Source organism: Drosophila nasuta, chromosome 2R, assembly GCF_023558535.2.
Source record: "Drosophila nasuta strain 15112-1781.00 chromosome 2R, ASM2355853v1, whole genome shotgun sequence".
In the NCBI taxonomy this organism is placed as follows: Eukaryota; Metazoa; Arthropoda; class Insecta; order Diptera; family Drosophilidae; genus Drosophila; species Drosophila nasuta.
In genome coordinates this window covers 27,842,834-27,865,279 of record NC_083456.1, presented here as the reverse complement: position 1 = coordinate 27,865,279, position 22,446 = coordinate 27,842,834, and the positions used below count along the sequence as shown (strand labels likewise).

The window sequence follows — 22,446 nt, the reverse complement described above, 5'->3', positions numbered from 1 at the left end:
GCCAAGAGAGACTGAGCGTCGCAGAGAGCAAACGAACGAGCAGTGAGAGAGTGAGAGCGCAACTTGTGAGCTACAAAATGTTTGACTACAAAACGACTGCGACTGCGGCGTCGTGTCTGGGTGGTTGTTGCTATAGAGCGCTGAGTATCTGAGTAACTCTGCTGCCCTGCCTGTGGCAAAAACTACAAAAAGCACACTCTGTCGTGTGTGTGTGTGTGTGTGCGCAGCGAGACTTGCCTGCGTGTGAGTGAGCGAGCGACTGCATATATGCAGTGCACACACGTACACCACCAATACCAATGCAGCGCTCGCCGCCTTTTGCCTACTTGCGAATGGCAAAACAAAACAAAAAGGAAACGCACGCTGCGCTTGTGTGTGAAGCCTTGCCGGCTACTCTTTATAGACATGCACATGTGTGTTGGTGAGTCTGAGTGAATTTCAGAGTATTGGTGTGTCGCCGCTGCTGCTGCAAGCTTTTTTGTCGCTGTAGCCAACGACGACGTCGACGGTCGTCTGACTGAACTGAACGACCGGGTATCTGTATCTGTATCGCATCGTCACTCCACTCGCAAGTATCGCGGACGCGCAAAAAGACCATGCGAAAAATTCGCTGTAACAAATCTGGAACTTTTTACACAAACGGTTGAAAAATATCACATCGAGCAAAAATCTCCTTACAAAATATTTAGTAAAATTCTCTATTTGAAATTTCAACGTCAACAACACACTTTGGATGCAATAAAATTTAATTTCGAGAAAAATAAGTAAAAGAACGGAGTCCGCGCATACGCCTCATTGGATAATAAACAAATTGCAACGGCAACTGCAACTGCAACAACAACAATAGCAAGGAAAAACCCCATCACACACACATACACATACGAAACAAAAAGAAAATAACCCAATATACCGAAATTCCATTTTGTTAGTGTTTTAAAAGATTTTTCATAGTGTTTTTAAGTGCAACATATATTTGCCAGTTTTTGTTTAAGTTTTTCTTTATTTGCAACTCTGTATAAAAAAAGGGTAAATCTATTATAATAAATCTATTCAATACGTATACATTATTAAAACGGAAAGTGTTAACGAGGAACACACTAAGCTAAATACGCTTTTTTAACGATAAATTATCTATAGAAAATAATAACAATAATAATAACAGAAAATATAAATAATAATAAAAACGAATAATACGTTTCTATGGGCACGAGAAGCGCATAAAAATGCAGCGCCATGTTTGGAAATGCATTAAAATTAAATATAAAATGTATAAATTGCTAACAAGTGAAACAAATACAACCTGAAAAGCAGAAAAACACAAAAAACAACAATAAGAAACAAAAGAAAACTAAAGTGAGAGACGAGACTATTTAGTTAAATTCTCTAAAGTGTTTGGTGCAACAAATAATGATCATAAAGTGAGCAACGGATAATAAAATAAATAATTAAGATTATATAATACAAGAAATACATTGAACAACAACGACTGCGTTTTGTAACTCTTCAATACACATACAATACAACATATTAAAGATCGGATTGATCGGATTATTAAATTGGATTTGGCCCCCGTCTCTACGTCGTTCGTCAGCTGTAGGATCTTACAACAGCTTTTGTCCCGTACCCCTCTCTTAATTCGCCCCTGTAAAACGCAGTCAGCAAAATTCGAATAAAAAAAGAAAGGAAATTCAAATCAAAATTGAAAAATAAACCAATTGCAATCACTTTTACAATTGCAAACTGCAACGTGTGCCTCAAAACCTCGAAAGCTACAAAGACAAGCTTTAATCGAAAGCTCTTCATAAACCAGCATTTACGTAACTTGAGATAATTGATGCAATTACCTACTATACAAACATAAACACTTACGTAGATATAGTCAAGGAAAAAAAGCTTGTAAACCGAGCTGGACCACAGTGTAATCGATTGACGATCGCCGCAGCGCGTTTCAAAGCTCCAAAAGCTAGAGAGAGCAACGCACTGCAGTCTGCAGTTAGCGGCAGCAGCAAAAAAGAGAGCGGGAGAGAGCACAAGAGTGCAACAGGCAGCAGCAGCAGCAGCAGCGACTGCAGTAGTAGCAGCCGAGGTGTGCTTCGTAACTTGTTCGGCCGGCATTCGGACGACGCTTCGTGCACTTCCTGCGTCGCGCAGCCCCCAGCAACAACGAAAGCCAACTGAGCGACAATCAACGAGATCAGTTCGTTGGCGAATGCAACGCTGATTGCAATTGACGCTGGCCTGCATTCTTCGGCGAAAAGTGAAAGAGAGACAGAGAGACACACTTGAGCGAGGGAGAGAGCCAGAGAAGTGTGTTTGCGTGTGTCAGTGTCTGTATGCATGTCTCCTCTTTAACACTGACTGAGATCATCATCATCATCACTCACGCTCTACTGTACGCCGGTCACTCAGCATCGCCGCCGCTGCAATTCAGCACCGCACCTCGCGACCCCCTCTAAAATAAAATACTATATAGAAACGACTTTTTTGCGGTTCGTTGCGTGCAAAATAAAAAAGTACTACAAAATATTTTGAAATAGAAAACTTGAAGAAAAAAACACGTAGACAACATTACATTTGATATCTCGTAAGCATTTGAATACTACAAGTAAACGAAGTGTAAACGTTGAAAATAAGTGAAGTGAAAAAAATACAACAAAATACTAAATAATAATCATAATAATAATACCTATATACATTATATATACACATACATATTACCAACCAACGTAAGGCAGTTACTCGGATTAATTATCTACACCTGCTGCAGCCAATTGGATACAATACTCATTTGGATACTCAACCACACCTCAGCATCAGCAGCGACTCAGCTACTGCTCCAATTCGCATGAGTAAGTTGACTAAAAGAATCCACCATAAAAATAAGAATTATCGCTGTCAATGATTTCATTTCGTAAAACTGTTCTAATTGTTGAAATACTTTTGCCATGACAATACTGAACAACAAATAGAATTCTATATTTCTCTTACATTTTTTTGTCATGAGGGATCGAATATATTTTTTACTTCCATTTAAAACTTAACATAACATAACATATGATCAACTTTTGCATATTTAGAATTTTCGTTTTTATAATTCAATTTTTAAAAAAAAATTTGTTCTCAGACTTTTGAATGTTTGCCATATCATTAGGGATCTATAGCTATGTTAAACAAGATTTTAAATTTTAATTGTCATATAGATAAGAATAAAGATTCTTAGTAAATGCTCTAGAAATCAAAAATATTTTTTGTCATTTACTTAAATTTTATGATTGTGTTTGCCGACTTTATCGATCCTCAAAATTATATCAACATATTTACAAAACAATTTTAAGTTTTGTGTTTAAATATTTATTTGTCTACAAGTTTTGTAGTTGATTTTGATATCATTCGACGAAACAATACGAGAAATACTTTTGAATATTTTTCATAACTGCAATTGATTAAGTATACGGTTAGTTGCCGGTAGAGAGAGTTTCGTTCTTGATTATACTTTACTTATACGTGGCAATATTTTTGCATGATTGACGCGATCTCCCCCTACATTATCAGCGTTAGCTTATAAATAGACTGCACTTCTATATTTAATTCATTTGCTTTCCCATATGAAATCGGTAGATCAAAGCGAAGATATTTTTATTGGATTCATTTCACAAAGTTTACATTTCTGCAAAATTTTTGAATACCTCCTTCTAAGGTTACATTCAGAACTTTTAATGTTAAGTAACGAGTTCCCATGGATTTCATTAACAATCTAAACTTTTCTGTGTTTATTTGTGCAACTTGAGAGACTTTTAACTTTTGCGCTCTTTGCGACAGCAGTAAATAATTAAATTGCATATTTTTTTGTATAAATGACCAAAGAAATCACGTGCAATTCCCCATACAAAAAAAAACGCCCTTTTAAAATGGCATTGAACGTGGCTGTGAAAACTGTTTTGGGGAAAAGGATGCAAATAAAAACTGACCCATTGTGGAGGGAGAGAAGAGTAAAGTGTGAGTGTGGAGGGCGCGAAACCCAATAACTAGACGAGCAAACGAAACCCACAAGTTCATGACCAAAATGCCGCATGGCGGCAGCGCCAACAACGTCAACAGCAGTAAGAATAACAACAACTACGACAACGAATGCGAAGGCAGAACGATGATGAAGGCAACGAAGGCGAAGGCGAGCCCACCAGATAAGCGTGGGCGCAGGGTTCGTTCGGCCACTCACTCGTCTCGCGCTCGGCCATCTCTCCATATACTCACACATACATCTGTACATAAATGGAGCGTGTGTGCGTGCTTGTACTTCGCTCAATTGCAGCGGTGTGTGTGCATTTTATTTCACGTTGCAATTCGGATCCATTTTCAAAGTGGTACGAAAAATTAACAGACTTTGCTTTGCGTTTGCTTTTGCTTTTGTGTTTGCCTCTGTGCTATGTTTGTTTTGTTGTAGTTATTATTATGTGAGTGCGCTCATTTAACCCCTTCGAAGGAATGTTTTGCAGTTGTTTTTATTTCCTCTTGCTTTCTGTTTTTTTTGCATAGACGCGCAAATAATGTGGCTTCTGCAGGCATGTATGCGTGTGCGTGTCTGTGTGTGGATGGCATGTGGAACGTCGACGATTGACTGTTTATGCTTGGTTTCTTACTTAAGAAATGTCCTTTTAAACTTAAGGCAACTTAAGCAGATTTCACTTTTATTTTTATAAAGTGCTTTAGCGCTATTGTGTGTATGTGTGAAAATGTATGCTTTTCACTTTTTACTTGCGATAGCGTTACGTTCCACACTCGCACACATGCACAATTTTGCGATCCACACGCGACAAAACTTCGCCGACAGTCAAGTTTTTTTTTACACGTTTTTGCATTTCAAGACACTCACACACACAAACAAAACGATCTTCTGCCGCCAGAGCGAGCTGAGTGTGAGTATCTGTGCCTGTGTGTATTGTGTGCTCATGTTTTTTCGCTTTATGTTTTTGTGTGCAAATTTTACCGCCACTCGCGCTACTTATTCTCTCTTGTGTCTGTGCGTTCTCTCTGACTCTCTCGACGCTGCCAGCGTCAGCGCCAAAGTTTGCAAAACGCGTTCTCACGCGCCCTCTCTCTCACACTCTCGTGCTCTCTCAACGTTGGCTCTCTCGCAATGCTTTTTTTTTGCACGTTTTGCAAAACTTTTTGCCTGCTTCTGGCCGTCGTCGTCGTGGTGTGTGTGTGCATTTAGTATCTGTGTGTGTGTTTGTGTGCATGCGTCGCTGTCTGTGTAGCCGACACTCAATTTGGCTGTGTGCATTTTTGTAGTCGTTGCCGTTGCCGTCGCTGTCGACGTCGCTGCAGCTTTTGCGTTACGACTTTTGCGGCTGCGACTCCCCAGAGTTGTTTGTGGGTTTTGTTGTGCGACGCAAGTGACGACGTGAAGACGACGACGACGAACACTAGAACAGAACGCAGAGCAGCCAGCAGCCAGCGAGCGTCAGACGACGTTGTGTGTGTTGTGTGCGAAGAACTGAACGGAGAACCGGTGACGTAGACGTTGCGTTCTTTTGCCATTAATATTTATTATTACAACGACGACGGGCTGCCAAAATAAATTTCGGAAATTAGCAATAGCAAAAAGGAGAAAATACAACTAGCAATTTTACACTACAACAAAAAAATCAAAATATAGAACAAAAGAGCGCGTTCACAATACCGTAATAATAAATGTGTATATAAAAAAAATCGTATGTATTTTTGATGCTCGTTGGAGAATTCGCAAACACAAACAAACGAAACTCACGCATACACACAGTCTCAATTCGCAATCGCAATCGGTGCGCTGAGTTTTTTTGAGTTGAGTTGAGTTATGTGGGCAGAGCGCGGCGCGCGGTACGCGACACGCTAACGGAACGGAACGGCGGCGGCCACTGTGATCTCATAAATAACAAATAAAAAAAAAATAAAATATATACATAAATTAAATAAAACAAATTGTAAATAATATATATAAATGTATAAAATGCAAATGAGCTAGCAATTAATAAAATAAATAGAAACAACAACGAAATCTAGTGCATACAAGTGAATTATTTGTGAATTTTTCTAGTGCAAGCAATTTTAAATAAAAGGTAAACGAAAAGTACAAGATTGCAAACACACACACACAGACACGTGCAGCCAACAACAACAACAAGAGTAACAGCAATAAGCAGTCTCCATATCAAGTGCCAGTGTTGTGAGTGAGCGAATGTGCATGTGAGAGTGTGTTAGTAAAAAGCACACGGCGCGACAAGCAAAGCTACGGCATTTCTTGTCACAGCAGAGAGCCCCCAAGTGTGTACATGTGTGTGTGTGTGCGTGCAATTAAGTGCAAAAAATTAGACAGCAACATTTCATATATAAGTATGTACTTTTATATGTATGGATGAGTGTGTGCAGTTATATTTTTAAAGGCAAACAGCTGACATGTGGCGTGAAATGAAACGAAATTAAATATACGATGTGTGCGTTCAGGTGTTTCGCTCACATGCAAAAAGGCAAAGAGCAACGGCAATAAATAGAAATTAGAAGCAAAGCTTGGCGGCAGCAACAACAACGCCCCACTCACTGCTGTCAGCGTTGTTCAACACTGCACACGCACACACTGGCAACGCCATAACAAAAGCGGCCCCAAGCACACACACACACAGTCAGACATGCAGCTTTTTTTTTGTTGTCTGCCTTGCTTGTCTGAACATTTATATCTATGTATGCCTGTGTGTGTGTGGGCAATGCATTTAACATCGTCACAATCGCATTAAAAGCCGCTGCGTCGTCGTCGTCGTCACCAACGTCTCTCGGAGCTGCGCCGTCGACGTCGCATGCTGGCTGTCCACCATTTTGATTTTTGCTTTTGCATTGCCCCCCCGCCGACGCTGCCGTCGTCGACGACGACGACGCCACCGCAACAAGCAAATCATTAAAAGTGAACTTAAAATAAAGAAAAGTCCAGACAAAGTTGTTTCGCATCTCTCTTTTGTTGTTGCTGAATTGCTCTGTGAGTGTGTTTGTGTGTGTGCGAAACCGGTTTGCGTCGCCTTTCCTTTCCTTCGATTTAAGTTTTTTTTTTTGGGATCTGCGCTGCTTCTTTTCTGTTTGTTGCCTTGCGCTGCCAGCTTGATTTTTTTGACATTTGCTTTTGCTTGTTTAACAACATTCGCTTCAATTTTGTTTTTGCAAATGCATTTTGCATTTACATTTCGCTTGGACTCCACGTCAGCCACGTGTCAGCCAAATGGCGTCCACATCTCACACACACACATGCACATCAACATCGTCTGCCTGTATGTGTGTGTGTGTGTGAAAACCGGCCGGCGGCTCGTTGCATGCAATGCAGAGAGCGCCAAAAAGCTTTTTACTTTGCCTGCATTGTCGTCTGACTACAAAAAGCTTGCGCGTTGCATTTGGCTCTCTTCATGAGAGCGAGAGCGAAAAATTGGCAGAGAGAGACGAACAGAGACAACACACTCAAATAATATAGAGCGAGAGGGAGAGAGAGAGAGGTACAGCTGCAATTATTTGCAGTTCTTGTCTTGTTTCCGTTTCTTTTGCCTTGGCTTGCTTCATGCCACGTCCACGTCCTCATCCTCATCTTTACTTGCCTCCATGTGGCATGTGTGGATAATTTGGCGCTTCGCCATGTTTTCTTCGTTTCTGCTTTGGCTTCCCCCTTCCCCTCCTGCTTGCAAGGGAGAGTCTTCTTTTCATTTGGGTGTTGCATGATGCATGAGTTCAATGATGGTGGGGGCAAGCAAGGAGGAAAGTTGGCCGGGTCGAGTCGCTTTGCCCTCGCAAGGGGTGCAAGGCAAAGGGGAGGAGGAGCTGCTGTGTTGTCAATTGGAGCCGGCGGCACAAACGAGTCGAGTTCGAGCTACGAGTTCGTTGCCGGCAAACACGTTTTCATTTCAACTTGGCGCTCGCTTCGCTTTTCTGTTGCCTCCTTTTTTTTATACATTTGACTTTTTCATTTAGGTTGTAATGCAACTCTGGTCTTGCCTCTGCCACTGTGTTTCCTTTCGAAAAGTTTTTGACAGCCAGCAAAAAGTTGCGGGCCCAAAAAATTACAAATTTTCGTTTAATACATTGAGAACTAATGACAACACATGGCAACGAAAAGTTGCACAAGAAATTGCATAAACAAAGTTCGTTATCGAAATTTTTGTAGTTGATTAGTTTGCAAATCCAGTATTGTGAAAGACAACAAGGAACTTTATTTGCAAGCTTAATGATCAATAAGTAAATACTGTAAAAGCACATTAAAGCTTCTCCAAAAATTGCAATGATACAACAAATTTAAATTTAAGCTCAAGTTAAAAAAGAGCAGATACAAAAGTACATTTCGGAGTAATTCTCTGCTTCTTTTTGACAGCAAATGAGCTTTTCATTTAATCATATTAAGCCTGAACACGAGAATAAGTCAAATATGAGCTTTGTTACAGTGTCACTTTCAGCTGACACTTGCCGTTTATATGTGCAACGCTTTGGCACCGCATTGTAATTTCCTTTTTCGCGGCACACAATTTATACAACAAGGAAGAGGAGAGGAAACGGCAACATTTCATGTCGTTGGCGCAACCGCCATGCAATCAGCGGGTTGCAGCACCACCAACCAATGTGTATATGGCAACCCAACATCGTCGTCGTCGTACCAGGCACCAGCTAGCGGCCACAATATTGCAAGGCGCAAAATGTCCTCGGGGCTCTCCATGTGGCACAACGGGCGGCCTCCGGCCGAAGCTGAAGCTAAAGCCGGGGCCTCTCAGCACCCATCCACAGCCCCAGCCAGTGAACAAACCAAACCATTCAGCCTAATTTCGCAAATAAAATATGCAAAATAAAAACGCCAGCGAGAGAGGAGAGAGCACAGAATTGAGCGGCGCCTGCTGCCGGCACTTTTCTAATTCGCCATGAAAGGCAAACTATATTCACATGCCCCCTTATCTCTGTCGACGCAGCGCGGAACTTGGCCACCTTCTCATTTATAGTGGGGGGAAAAAGCTGCGCACAGTTAGAAGTTATCTTTTTCTCTTTGATGCTTTTCTTTTATTTTCTTCACTGCAACTAAAAAACATGCAGCACTGTGGGCTTAAGGTTTTATATTCTTTGTTTCAGCATTAACTGCTGGCAGGATAACGATCTAGATCTTAAAATCTGTATGCAATAAGGTCTTATTCTATAAAAGTAGATCAAACTGATTTTGGTATTTATTTGCTTAAGGTTAATGCTATAGATTGATTAAGGCTCTTTGTCTTTCCGTCTGTCCACGCCTTTAAATTGATATTTCTCGAGAACTAGCAGGAGTAAAGATATGAAACTTTTATTTGCTTTTAATAAGTTAATCATGCTTATGTTAGGTATTTTGTTTAATGCTATGGATTGATTGAGGCTTTGTCTTTCCGTCTGTCCACGCCTTTAAATTGATAGATCTCGGGAACTAGCAGGAATAAAGTCATGAAAGTCAAAAGTTGATATTAATATCGAACATTAGCTCTTCTTCCTGATCTTTCATTTTACTTATCTCTAATCTGGGAGTTGAATTACACAATTTGCATTTTCAAAAGTATTTTTGCGTTTTATCCATCGTGCAACGCGTGCTTTTTGTTACTAGGCGGCAACTTTTGTGCTTTTCATTTCCCATTTTCCATGTTCCTCGATCTTTGTATTCACAAAAAAAGAAGAGAAAAAAGAATGCATTGTTATTTTTGTCGAAGCGACTTTTGACGACGCCTTTATGTACTTGCCTCTCGGCACGTTGTCCTTTTTTTTCGTGCGAACTTTACACGGCACAAACACAAATACACACAGTACAGTAAAATAGAGAAAGAGAGAGAGGAGAGAGAGAGAGCAGAGTTCAACATTGCACACATAACAGTGAATTGTCGTTGCATGCCCCAAACCCTTTGGTCGTCTGCCCCTTTGCCGCATTGCAGTCAATTTTTACGGCCTGAACGGGGCCCGCTGCACGTGACTGCTGCTGCTGCAATACTATCTACAGCAGCTCCAGTTCCCTTCCATTTGGCAATTTCATTTGTTGATGTCCGTTGAGCATCGTGGAGCATGTCCTGCGCTTTTTGGCCACAAAAATCTACGTGTGTTTGTGTGTGTGCATCAAATATTGAAAGTTGTGCGGCTGCCAAAAGAGCTTTGCTGCTGCTGCTGGTGCAAATATTTTACAGTCGACGCCTGATTGGTTTCTTGGCAGTCCAAATGGCCCAAGTAGATCCTCTCAGATACGGAAAACTGTCGTTTCTTCTTTATCTTTTTTTTTATTTCTTGGCAAGCTCCCGAGTCTCCAGCGGGAGTCCAGCTGAAATCCTGCTGCAGCCTTGATTTATGACCAGACAAGGTTGCAACCCCCAAAAACTTGTAAGATTTGCTCATTTTCACTTGGCTATATGCATTTAATATCCTTGTCCAGTTTGCTGTTATCCTGTCTGCCGGCTTTCAGGGTACTGCCACAATTTGCCTAATGGCCAATGCGTTTTGCCATAAATTATACCAAGAAGTATTTTCATTCATTTCATTTTCCCTCTTCCAGCTTCTTGTGTATTTCATGCACTTTGTGAAGCAAACATTTTCAACGTTGTCGCAATGGCATTAATTTGTGCAACTTATGCGGCCGCATCGATCCAACACGTTGCTGCCCCTTTGCTTCCCTTCCCGTTTGCCCTTCCCATTCCTTTACTGCTGCTTTTCCTGTGTTCCGAGTCGAGCCATAAATTACAGCAAACATTTGCCACACTTCCGCTCGCCTTTGGCGCTCCCTCTTGCAACGTTTGCCACTTTTCAAGTGGCATGTCTGCAGTTTCAACTACTTGCTGCAGCTATTTTCGTGCCTTAAATCGGCTTATGCCACTCCGACCCGCCTCGCCTCGACTCGTTTGCTCTGGCTTATCTGGCGGAGGAGGTATGGGGAGAGGTATGTGACCCAAAAGGGTTGCATTGTGTCTCCACTATATCATGGGCTGCTTTAAAGAAGTTTTGCCGGCAAAACGCATTGAAGAAAATCAATAACTAGCCAGCTCCGCCCCTGCTCTTGTTTTGCCTGCTCTTGCCACTTCTCTATTGTTGTCGTCGTCGTTCATGGCAATAGTAATATTTAAATAGCCACGACGTCCAACTAAGTCCCCCTCCACACCAAAACACACACTTCCACACTGCAGTCGGTGTTGTGGCGTGTGCCCTTGTGCAGCTTCTTGTAACTTGAACAAGCCGGCTTAAGCTCCCAATGACATGGGGCAACTGTCATAAGGAGGAGAATGTCTTTAGACTGCTGAAAATCTTTGCTGAAATATGCACTATAAGAATTTCCATAAGCGCATTAAAGCCCATTGAAAACTTTGGCTAAAGTTTAGTAAAATTATGGGCCATAAGAATTTCAAGTAAGCGCATTAAAAGCTGCGCTGAGAATGTGTCATCGAAAATGTTGCAGAGAAAGTTTTAAAATTAAAATGTATAACCTAAATTTCGCAAGTATTCAGTTGAATTGACACAATTGATTGATAAATGCAAGTTGCAACTTTTGTATTAATTTAAAGTTTAATAGAGCTTTCGTTACGCAAGCTTTTGATTAAGCGAACACCTGTCTGTAGATTTAAAGTGTGCTCGGGCTTTCAGCAAGTGTCATTCGGTTTGCTCGCCTTGGTAAAACAAGCAACCCCCAAATGCCATAGCTTCGCTGAGTGCAGACCTCAGACAACCCATCTTCACTTTGCCTGTCCCCCCCCCCCAACAACAACAACAAGAGCAACAACAGCAACAACCATCCCTGTGTCACCCTGTCTGGCATTTTCAACTGCATTGTAATTCCAGTTCCAGACACCGTCCCATGTCCACAAGCAGGGCGTCGTAATGTCTGCTGCTGTTGCTGTAAAATATAAAAAGCGATTTATTTCGCTTTATCAGCAATTTTGATTTTCTTTTGTCTGACTGTCAGTATTGAAAGTGTGTGGGTTTGTGTTATTGAAAGCTGCATTAAATTGGTCGTTGCGCCAGGGTATTTGTCATATCGCTGATTTACTAACCTTACACACACACACCAGCCATTATCTCCTTTGGCCCAGAACCCAACAAACAACCACCAGCAACAAACCGGCTGAGGCAGCAGCAACAGCAGGTTAAGGGTGCAAAGAAGAAGAGGGGAGAATTTTATATATGTATGTATATAAAAAAAAAGCGCATAGCATGGCAATAGAGTTGGAACTAACCGCCGACACAAGTGCAGCAGGATATGCAGGATATGTGCGGCGGCTCGTCGTTGCTGTTGCCGTTGTTTACGTATCCCGGGCCTGCTTCAACATGAAATTTATTGAGGTAGTTACCAAGCACACAGGCGCGCGTTGCAAAAAACAAACGACCGCCCTCCGCTTTACCACATTGCAACATGCAAATATTTTCCACTTCTACTCGTTTTTTTTTTCTGTCTCTTGTTCTTGTTGAGCACCCAAAGGCGAGGGCGGAAACCCAAAACTGAAACTGCAAACACGGCTGGTTGCCACAACAAACATGCATTAAAAATGATGCCCAGGGATAAGGAACGAACGACCCCGAACAAAAAAAAATACACAAACATTAAGGGAGCAGAAAAAATTTGCAAATTGAATGTTAAAGTCAAGTCTCTGAATGAAAATACCAGAACATCATGACACATGAGCCTGTAAAAATGTCATTTAATAAAAATGAGCACACAGCAAATGACAATGCTCAAATTTGGCAGTGTTGCATTCAACTTCAGAGTTGCCACTTTCAATTTAGAGAGTTGCCAGACAGGCAATGATTACAGCTCTCTTCAATTTAATCTAGTAGGCTTTGGAAAATTTTGACATTTAATGTGAGGTGACATTAAAAATCATTACATCTTTCTCAGTTGTGAAAAATTAGCCGTGCGTCAAACATTTCGGAAAATTCGAAGCAAAAACTTACTTTCCGAAACAAAAAGCGAATTTCAATTAAAATAACTAAACTACCAAAAAAATAAAAGCTAAATTTCAAATCGAATCGTGATGCTTGCAAATATCGCTCAGCTTGTAGTCGCCCCTGCGGCAGCAACAGCAGCCTCAGCAGCTGTTGTAGCAAAAGACTGCGATATGATGAAGCCCCAACAGCAGCAACAGCAACAACAATTAGCCAGGGGCGCAAGTGAGTAACATAACCGCAAAAATACACAACAAAACAGCAGCAACTGAAAATGCGAACACAAAAATTATTTCAATGTCATGCCAAAGAACGATAGCGGCAAAGCATAGAGAGAATGAAATGGCAATATAGCAAATTGACAAAGCGTAGAGTGAGAGCTAAACTGGGTGAGAGCTTTATTATAGCAAGCAAGCAAGCAACAAACAAAAACGGCAGCATCGAAATATTTTTGCAATGTGCTGTGCGCGAATTATGAGCGAATACAAACACATACATATACATATATCTGTACTCATAGAACAACTGCACCCCCCACGCATTTCGACGCTCTCTCTTTGCTTGCTAGTTCATTTAGCTCTCACGACGCTGTCTTTGTGCGCGCGCTCTCACTCTCTCTCTGTGCGATCAACGATTTTTTTGTTTTGCTTAACGTTACGCAATAATCGCGTTCCATAGTTCTTGTAGTTTTGTGTGTGTTTGCAACTTTTTGTATTTCGTTTTTGTTTGCCGCACACAAACACACACATACATAGAAACACGCCCACATGCGTGTGTGCTTTATTGCTGATAATGGTGCATAGATGATATTGGCTTGGTAACACACTTGTCGTATAATTATTGACTTGCACACTGACACGAACGACCAGGTTCCATAGAAATGGCATGATTATAGTATATTTATGGCAATCGTGTTATTTTGTTATCACAAGCTACTTTTGCAGTCTTTGCGCGTCACACAACAATGCGTGTATATTATTATTGGCAACCAGTTTTACGATGCGTCGTCGTCCTAATGACACACACAGCTGATTAACAACAACGCCGCACACTGGCAGAAAACAATAACAACAACTACAGGGCGGCGTCACAGTCTATGAGATGACTACGTCATGGGTTAATGTTGGCACGCGTTGGCAGCCGAACAGTGGAACTCGTTATTCGTTGCTCGGACATACGCACAATTCGCGAACGCGCCTTTTCTATTGTTTACCTTTTGTGCTTGATGCCTTATCTCTTTTTAGCGCACGCACTTAATTTGTGCGTGCGCCGACTCCGTCGCTCTCTCTTTCTCTCACCCTACTGTTGATCACTCACACATTGCTTTTTGTGGGCCGCATTTTGTTTGAAGTCAACGAACTTTTTGGCAAACTTTTGCTGTACGCTCTTCTCTCCCCACCTACTACGCTCTCTTTGTTGTCTGACTTGCTCTCTCACACTCTCTCTCTTTGCTCATCATTTTGTGCGTGCGATGCGTGCAAAAATACTTGGGCAACAACTCATATTTATATTGTTGCTATTTTTCTTGCTACGCGTCCGACGTTCATTGAACTCCGAAATGTGTGAATGATTTACATGTCGCGCTCTCACTTGAGAGCTTTAAAGTTTTACATGCAGCACTCATTAAATGTAAATTGCATTTCTATTTTTTTTCTTGCAGAAATGGCGGAAGGCAATGGCGAATTATTAGATGACATTAACCAGAAAGCCGATGACCGTGGCGATGGCGAACGTACAGAGGATTATCCCAAGCTTTTGGAATATGGTCTGGACAAGAAGGTAAGCAAAATATATATATAGTACTATAGTAAGAGAATATCTATATTATATATTCTTCGATTTAAGGTCGCGGGCAAACTGGATGAAATCTATAAGACCGGTAAACTTGCTCACGCCGAGCTGGATGAGCGCGCCCTGGACGCGCTCAAGGAGTTTCCCGTTGAAGGTGCCTTGAATGTGCTTAGTCAGTTCCTCGAGTCAAATCTGGAGCATGTGTCAAATAAGTCTGCCTACCTGTGTGGGGTCATGAAGACCTATCGTCAAAAGAGTCGCGCCAGTCAGCAGGGCGTTCCCGCAACCGCCAGCACCATACAGGTGAAGGGACCCGACGAAGACAAGATCAAAAAGATACTCGAGCGTACCGGCTACACACTGGACGTGACCACAGGTGCGTCTCCCCCTCTAGTTTTCTATAATAGTAATAATATAATAGTAATATTTTTATTCCTGGTCAGGACAACGAAAATACGGCGGTCCTCCGCCCAATTGGGAGGGCAATGTGCCCGGCAATGGCTGCGAAGTGTTTTGCGGCAAGATACCCAAGGATATGTTCGAGGACGAGCTAATCCCGCTGTTCGAGGACTGTGGCGTCATTTGGGACCTTCGACTTATGATGGATCCGATGACTGGTACAAATCGTGGTTATGCATTTGTCACATTCACAAATCGCGATGCGGCCGTCAATGCTGTGCGACAGGTATTTATGCCAACCACAACAAAACAAAAACATCATATATACAATCTCCCCCTACCACTGCCCTCTATCTCTATATATCTCTCTATCCACTATCCCTTGACCCACCTCAAAAATAAAAATATGAACACTCAATTAAACACCGTCCGTCCATAAAGCGCTTTATGTTTATAAACTGTATTGTTAACTTATCTATAACTATATTTCATATATATATTGTATTACAACATATTCTATATATATCAAAATTTGTGTATAGTAGGTAAAAAGTAATCGTACGTAACCATTCGATAAACGTTTTGGTACTCAACACAGCCGCTTGCCACCAAATTCTACAATCGATAGCAAAAAAACAAAATTTATCGACTGCAAAATTCGAATGATAACTCAACAAGATCTGCAACATACGAAGAACTCCAACCAGAAATATACCAATTCGGCGCTTTGATACCAAAAAATACCAAAATCTTAAAGAAAACTTAAGCAATCTTTTTTTTAGTCCTGCCTCAAAACTTTGCTGTACCGCTAGCTAGCTTTCTCACTCTCTCTTATGCTCTTACATGTTCTCTATATTATCTCTCGCTCTCTCTTTCTCTGTAACTTGTTATGTATGCATGTCCTGTCTTTTAGATTGTAATTTCGTTAAGCGATAGCATCGATATCGATATGCGATAACAACCACCGATAACCGAAATTTGCAAATTTGAAAAGAGTTCTCTCTGCGATACCAAACAAAAACAATTTGAACTGCAATCCTCTCTATTATTTAATTTATTTCCCTTTTATTATTTTTCCTATATATTTAAGTCGTACTTCTTCTAATTAGCTTTAGCATACCATATAAAAACGTAGTCTTGTAGATGTCTTTATTACTTATATATGAACCATATTTATGAGGGGTACGTTTCCATTGTCTGGTTTTATTGACAAAAAACAGGCCGTCGAGCATGTCCAATAACAACTGAACTAACATGAAAGATAGTCCCCAAATATAACAAAATTAAACAAATTAACTAACTAAACCTTTTACCTTTATAATATCTCAAAATGCGGCCACGCTACAAACGACAAAACATTTCGAAATTGGTAATGCAAAATTGTTAAAAAAAAAAATCTTTTTTTTCTTTTAATTTCTTCCCACTTTATTTTCAAAAGACTACCCTACGACCCAATTTGTTGATTTACCTTGATTATTTATGATTTCATTTATTATTTATTATTAACATTGAATTGGTATTAAACGAACAAAACCATCATTTTACCTCTCCCACCCACATCTAGCTCGATAATCACGAAATAAAACCCGGCAAGTGTCTGAAAATAAATATAAGCGTACCGAACCTGCGCCTTTTCGTAGGAAATATACCCAAGTCGAAGGGTAAAGATGAAATTTTAGAGGAGTTCGGTAAACTTACAGGTAAATTAAAAAAAAACACGAAATTATTCAACAAAAAAAAAAAAAACTATTTAAAATTTCCAACTATCGGGAGTGATATAAAAACTTGCGTCTTCTTTTTTTTCACTTTCACACGCACTTTTTTATTGAGCTCCCACAAAAAAAATCGGCATTAAATTGTAAACAAAAATCCAATTGGCTCAAAACATAATTGGCTAATTACAACAGGCAGGAAGAGAAGGCAGGAAAGGTTTCGTTAGGTGTGTTTCGGGTTTCCTTGATTGTTTTACGTTTACGTTATTTTAAACATTTCTCTATGCTTTTCATCCACATCCATTTACCCATTACCATTTGTCATTTTACCCCACATGCAGTACAAATTCATGTCACATATACTATATATCGAAAAGCGTGCTCATTTCTCAAATTCGAACTCGAGACTCTTTTCAAATGAAACAAAAAACAAGAAAACCACAAAGAAAAACAAAAAACCAAAAATACAAAACACCATGGATGCACTTAACCAGCTCGAATGAATCATATGTGTATGTAAAATATAAAAACAAAACAAAAAGAAATTGTATTTAGGTTGCACACAGACACACTCACACACACAATACACACAGACAGACACACACTCATACATACATTCGTACAAGACACGCCCCCATGCTCACCATCTACTACAGCCCATAGATAGACGCCATTGTCATTTGTCATACGCTTTTACAAATAACGGTACAAAAAACATTTCTTTTATCTCAAATCTATCTTAACTTGTTTATATAATCTCCAGTCATTAACTTTGCGTACAACAACCAAAAAAAAAAACAAATGGAAAGATAAAAAAATATCTATTTAAAATTATCGCAAAATTCCCTATGCATTGCATATTTACTACTTATATATCTACTATATAGGCTTCTTTTTTATTATACAAATACCCAACCGCTATAAGGTCATCTGAAATTGGTAAACGCAAAACGAAATAAAAATTATATTGCTTCCCCATAAAAGGTAAGATGAGATGTGGCTTTAAAAGAGCAAACTTCGGATGACTTTTCGGCGTCAAATATATAAAATTCAATTCATTTCGGTAGTAAAAATAAAACACGTACAAATAAACAATTATTAGTTGAACGACAACAAATTTAATAATAGCTACAAATTTCATAAAGAAAAATATATATATATTTTATAAATTCCTTTTTATTTGGCACGCACTCTCGAAAGTGAAATACTTAATTTAAAACGAATTATACTTACCCTAAGGCTAAGTTTAGATCTTACAATTTTTTTAAGTCAACACACAGAACACCACTTAAAAAACAATAAAAACCCACCCACAATCACATCACCACCCACTCTAAACACTCACAGTACATATACAAACCATAATTTTCACCCCACCACCAAAAAAATAAAAAAAACCAAACCCAAATTGTCACCAAAAAAAAAAAAAAAAGTCGCAATACCAAATGGATACAAATTTTTTCATAGCAAACCAAAATTTTCTTTTGTTTTGTGTGAACTTTTAAACAATTGCAGCTAAATGATTTTGAAATTCGGAAAGGCAAAAAGATTGGTGTTACGATATCATTTAACAATCACCGGCTATTTGTCGGCAATATACCTAAAACTAGAGATCGTGACGAATTAATTGAGGAATTTTCTAAACATGCACGTAAGTGATCAAAAAAAAAAAAAATAAACCAAAAACCAAACAAAACAAAGAAAAAAAAAAACAAAACAAATGAAACCAGCTATATAAAAATCCCCCCTCAAAAAACCGACCAACAGAAACTCCCCCCAGAGAATTGGTAATTAAAATTGGTTATAACGAAAAGCAAGGTAAACTTTTTAGGGGCGATACTTGCAGACAGCCACCAAAAAAACAAAAGAGAATAACGAGTGTATAAATTGGATTTTTGTTTTGCAATTTTCGCTTTTAAAATGCTTTCAAAATCGAACAAAAAAAAAGTAACTAACGGGTAAAATTTCCACAGTTCACAAATTGTGGAAGTTTTACTCTCCCAAAAACAGACAACAAACAGAACCTTTGTCGTCTACCCTTCACCCCACTTTCAAAACTCTGTCCTCTCTATCTATTTTCTGCTAGCAAATACAACAAAAAATTAATTGTAACACATTCAACTTATGATTTGTTTAACGTGCCCAATTGAAAACCTGTAGCTAAACAATTCGCCAAAAGCAAAAAAGAAAAGTTAAAAAAAAAAATAGAAACACAATTTTTGAATATTTTTGAAAAACGAAACAAAAAAAGCCTCATACTTTTTTTTGGTTATTTTTTTTAGCGCAGCCGTCTTCTATCATACATATAAACAATATATATAATATACTACTTATATATCCAAAACCTATATATATATATATATTAATTATAAAGACAACCCAAAATCGCGCACACACAACCAACAAAAAAAAAAATGAAACCCCAACCAATTTGGTTAGCTTTTTTACTTGAAGAAACAACAACAATTCGTGTACTAAAATCGTATGATCGACATCGATATCGATAAGCGATTGTAACTGTGGTAATGACTGGAGAAACTACACTTTCTGTAAACGTGTAACCCTCCTCCCCCCACCCATTATTTCTCTACTCAACTCTTGATCGAAGAATACAAAATTCTAATTCTCGCTATAATACTACTTATATATACATATATCTGTCTTTCTCTCAGTGTATACTATCCTATTATTGTTTTTGTTAATCAAAAAACAAAGCTCAGTGTGTGCTCTCTACAATAAGCGTATTATTTTTAGTTTAAAAAATCAATCTCAGAATTCAAGTTCATTTTCGTTTACTTTCTAATGTTCTAAATGTGTCTTCTTTCTCCTTCTCTCTCTTTATATATATAACATATATACATTATGTATCTTTCTCTATGTGAACAACTCTCTTCATAAACAAAAACACAAAAAAAAAATACGTTTAGCTTAGCGCATTTATATTTATTCAAAAATATTTGAAAAAGTTGTAACTAAAGCAGGAATTTGTTGGCATTGGTTTTCAAAATCGATAATATTAAACTTGAAAAAAAAAGAAAAAAAAGAGTGCGGCGATTCTTGACGCTCTTCTTAAAGATCATCACATATAGCCACATACATATACATACTATCTCTCTCTATCACATACACTGTCTCTCTCACACACACACTGTTACACTTACACATACTTAAATGCTGTCAATACAAATACTTTTTTGTTGTATTTCTCTATATGTGTGTGTGAACAAAAAAAAAAACCAAAAATTAATCATAATCATTTTAGTAGAGTTACTCTCAAAGTCCAGAGAGAGTTCTTCTCTGGCATTAATAGATAAATAATGTGAGATTTCATAACTTATTCCAAATATGATTCTTAATCACGATATAACTACCATCGTATAGCTGGCCTCTACGAGGTGATCATCTATAGCTCGCCGGATGACAAGAAAAAGAATCGCGGCTTCTGCTTTCTCGAATACGAGTCACACAAGGCGGCTTCTCTGGCCAAACGGAGACTTGGCACTGGTAGAATTAAGGCAAGTATACTTAATATTTATTATATATAATCAATAATAATAATAATAATATATTTCTGCAACAGGTTTGGGGATGTGATATTATAGTCGACTGGGCCGATCCACAGGAGGAGCCGGATGAACAAACAATGTCCAAGGTTAAAGTGCTTTACGTGCGAAATCTGACGCAAGACGTAACAGAGGAAAAACTAAAGGTAAGCTATATAGATATAGATATAGATTAACAAAACCAATTTCAATATAAATAATTGCGATTATATTATAACAGGAACAATTCGAGCAATATGGCAAAGTGGAACGCGTTAAGAAGATTAAAGACTATGCCTTTATACACTTTGAGGATCGTGATAGCGCCGTCGAAGCTATGCGTGGCCTTAATGGCAAGGAGGTCGGCGCCTCGAATATTGAGGTAAGAGTCTACTTTCAAATAAAATACTATAATTATATACTAATTTATATTTATATGATCAGGTCTCACTCGCCAAACCGCCATCGGACAAAAAGAAAAAGGAGGAAATTCTGCGCGCACGCGAAAGACGCATGATGCAAATGATGCAGGCGCGTCCAGCAATCGTTGGGTAAGTTCATCGCAACACTTTTACATTTTACATACACATCACACATACACACTTGATCCTTGTCTAGCACAACAACAATAACAATACGTTAAATTGGCGCAAAATTCAAAAAATCTTAAAACTGAATTCGTTGCATACGAAAATTGGGCTCATTTCGAAAAACAAAATTGAGAAAATTGTTTGCTTTTCAAGACGCCATTATCTCTCGATAATTCAATTTATATTAATTTGTATTTTTTTCTTATATTTTCTTTCTTTTTATCGGCCCGTGATCACAATGGATGATCCCCCCCAACCTCCAAACCAAACCACACACCAACTACTTCTACTTCTTTGTTCTCGATTAAACTTCAATCAAACTCCCCATCATAAACAACATATATCATCATCTCACAACATCATTTACTCTCGTTTGATCCTCATATTGCTCTGTGTGTGTTGTTGCCTTGTAAAGATTTGAAACATTGTCTCCATACAGAAACCTGTCGCCGACACATCCCAGCATGATGTCCATAACGCCAATGCGTCTACAAGGGGCGCGTATGCCGCTGCGCACGCCGATGCCCCGTGAATACGGTAAGTTGGGCAAATATGCCCCAAAATAAGTGACAAACCACCTACCAAGAAAAAGATCATATATATATCTTTTTGTGTATATACTATATATGTTTTATAACGAGAGCTGTGGCTCCCTGAAAATGAGAGACAGAACAAGAACGAGATTAATAATCATTATAATAATGCAGGAGATAACAATTACGATTGATAATCGATAATGTTACTTGTGTAGTTGTTTTGTACGTAGTCAAAACGTGGTTAGGTTATGCGTTTTAGCGTTAACTTTTAGTTAAATGTATTGCTACTAAAGCTACCACAGCGAATAACTAACCCTCAAGTCTGAAAGTTGCTGTTGTTCGACAATGATTAAAAACAAATACCAACTACAACTACAACTAACTAATTGGTCTGCAGCTTACAAGTTTAAGTTCTATCATCGGTTTTTCATCTCTCATCACTTTTATCGTTTTATATATCGTCTCTATCTCTACCTCTCTCTCTCATATCTAATATACAACTATATAATTTAGTTAGTTATTTATATATCTATATATATAAGGTTAGTAAGCGCGCTGCCCACTAACATGTACGCTCGTGCCCGACCCCCCTCCACACACACACGAACACAGATTACATCTACACACACACACACAACATACCTTAGCACAACCAACAACACCCAAAAAAAAACCTAGTCTTAAATAACAGTATCCAGCTAGATTCGACATTTGAGAATTGGCATTCAATTTATGCACACACATAACCTCACTTTGATTGAAACATAACCTCAATTTCTTTTACTTTTCATATCTGAGATCATATCTAAATGTTTCATATTTGCAAGTTCTCTTCTCGCTCTCTCTTTTTTACTATTATATGATAATGCTCTCTCTCCATTTATTTTTTTGTTTATTTTGCATGTCAGCGAATTCTTTTTCAATGTTGTACGTTAATTATTTTCCTTTTCCCGTACTC

General features: G+C 38.9%; 1 protein-coding gene across 17 annotated transcripts in view; it reads left to right on the top strand.

The window, feature by feature from the left end:
• The window catches only part of LOC132786815 (heterogeneous nuclear ribonucleoprotein R), a 58,352-nt gene that overhangs the window by 23,698 nt on the left and 12,208 nt on the right, over positions 1-22,446 (top strand). For 2 of the 17 annotated variants that reach the window (XM_060793489.1, XM_060793484.1), the window contains exons 1-10: positions 12,884-13,143; positions 14,579-14,697; positions 14,764-15,085; positions 15,153-15,394; positions 16,673-16,808; positions 20,202-20,335; positions 20,401-20,529; positions 20,604-20,744; positions 20,807-20,913; positions 21,368-21,489. In XM_060793489.1, coding sequence (XP_060649472.1) covers positions 13,008-13,143; positions 14,579-14,697; positions 14,764-15,085; positions 15,153-15,394; positions 16,673-16,808; positions 20,202-20,335; positions 20,401-20,529; positions 20,604-20,744; positions 20,807-20,913; positions 21,368-21,489 — 1,588 coding nt within the window. In that variant the 5' untranslated portion in view covers positions 12,884-13,007. Of the gene's footprint in view, positions 1-580; positions 2,850-5,950; positions 6,096-12,880; positions 13,144-14,578; positions 14,698-14,763; positions 15,086-15,152; positions 15,395-16,672; positions 16,809-18,335; positions 18,472-20,201; positions 20,336-20,400; positions 20,530-20,603; positions 20,745-20,806; positions 20,914-21,367; positions 21,490-22,446 lie in introns of those variants that run through there. The other 15 variants (XM_060793493.1, XM_060793491.1, XM_060793490.1 and 12 more) reach the window with 13 other exon arrangements.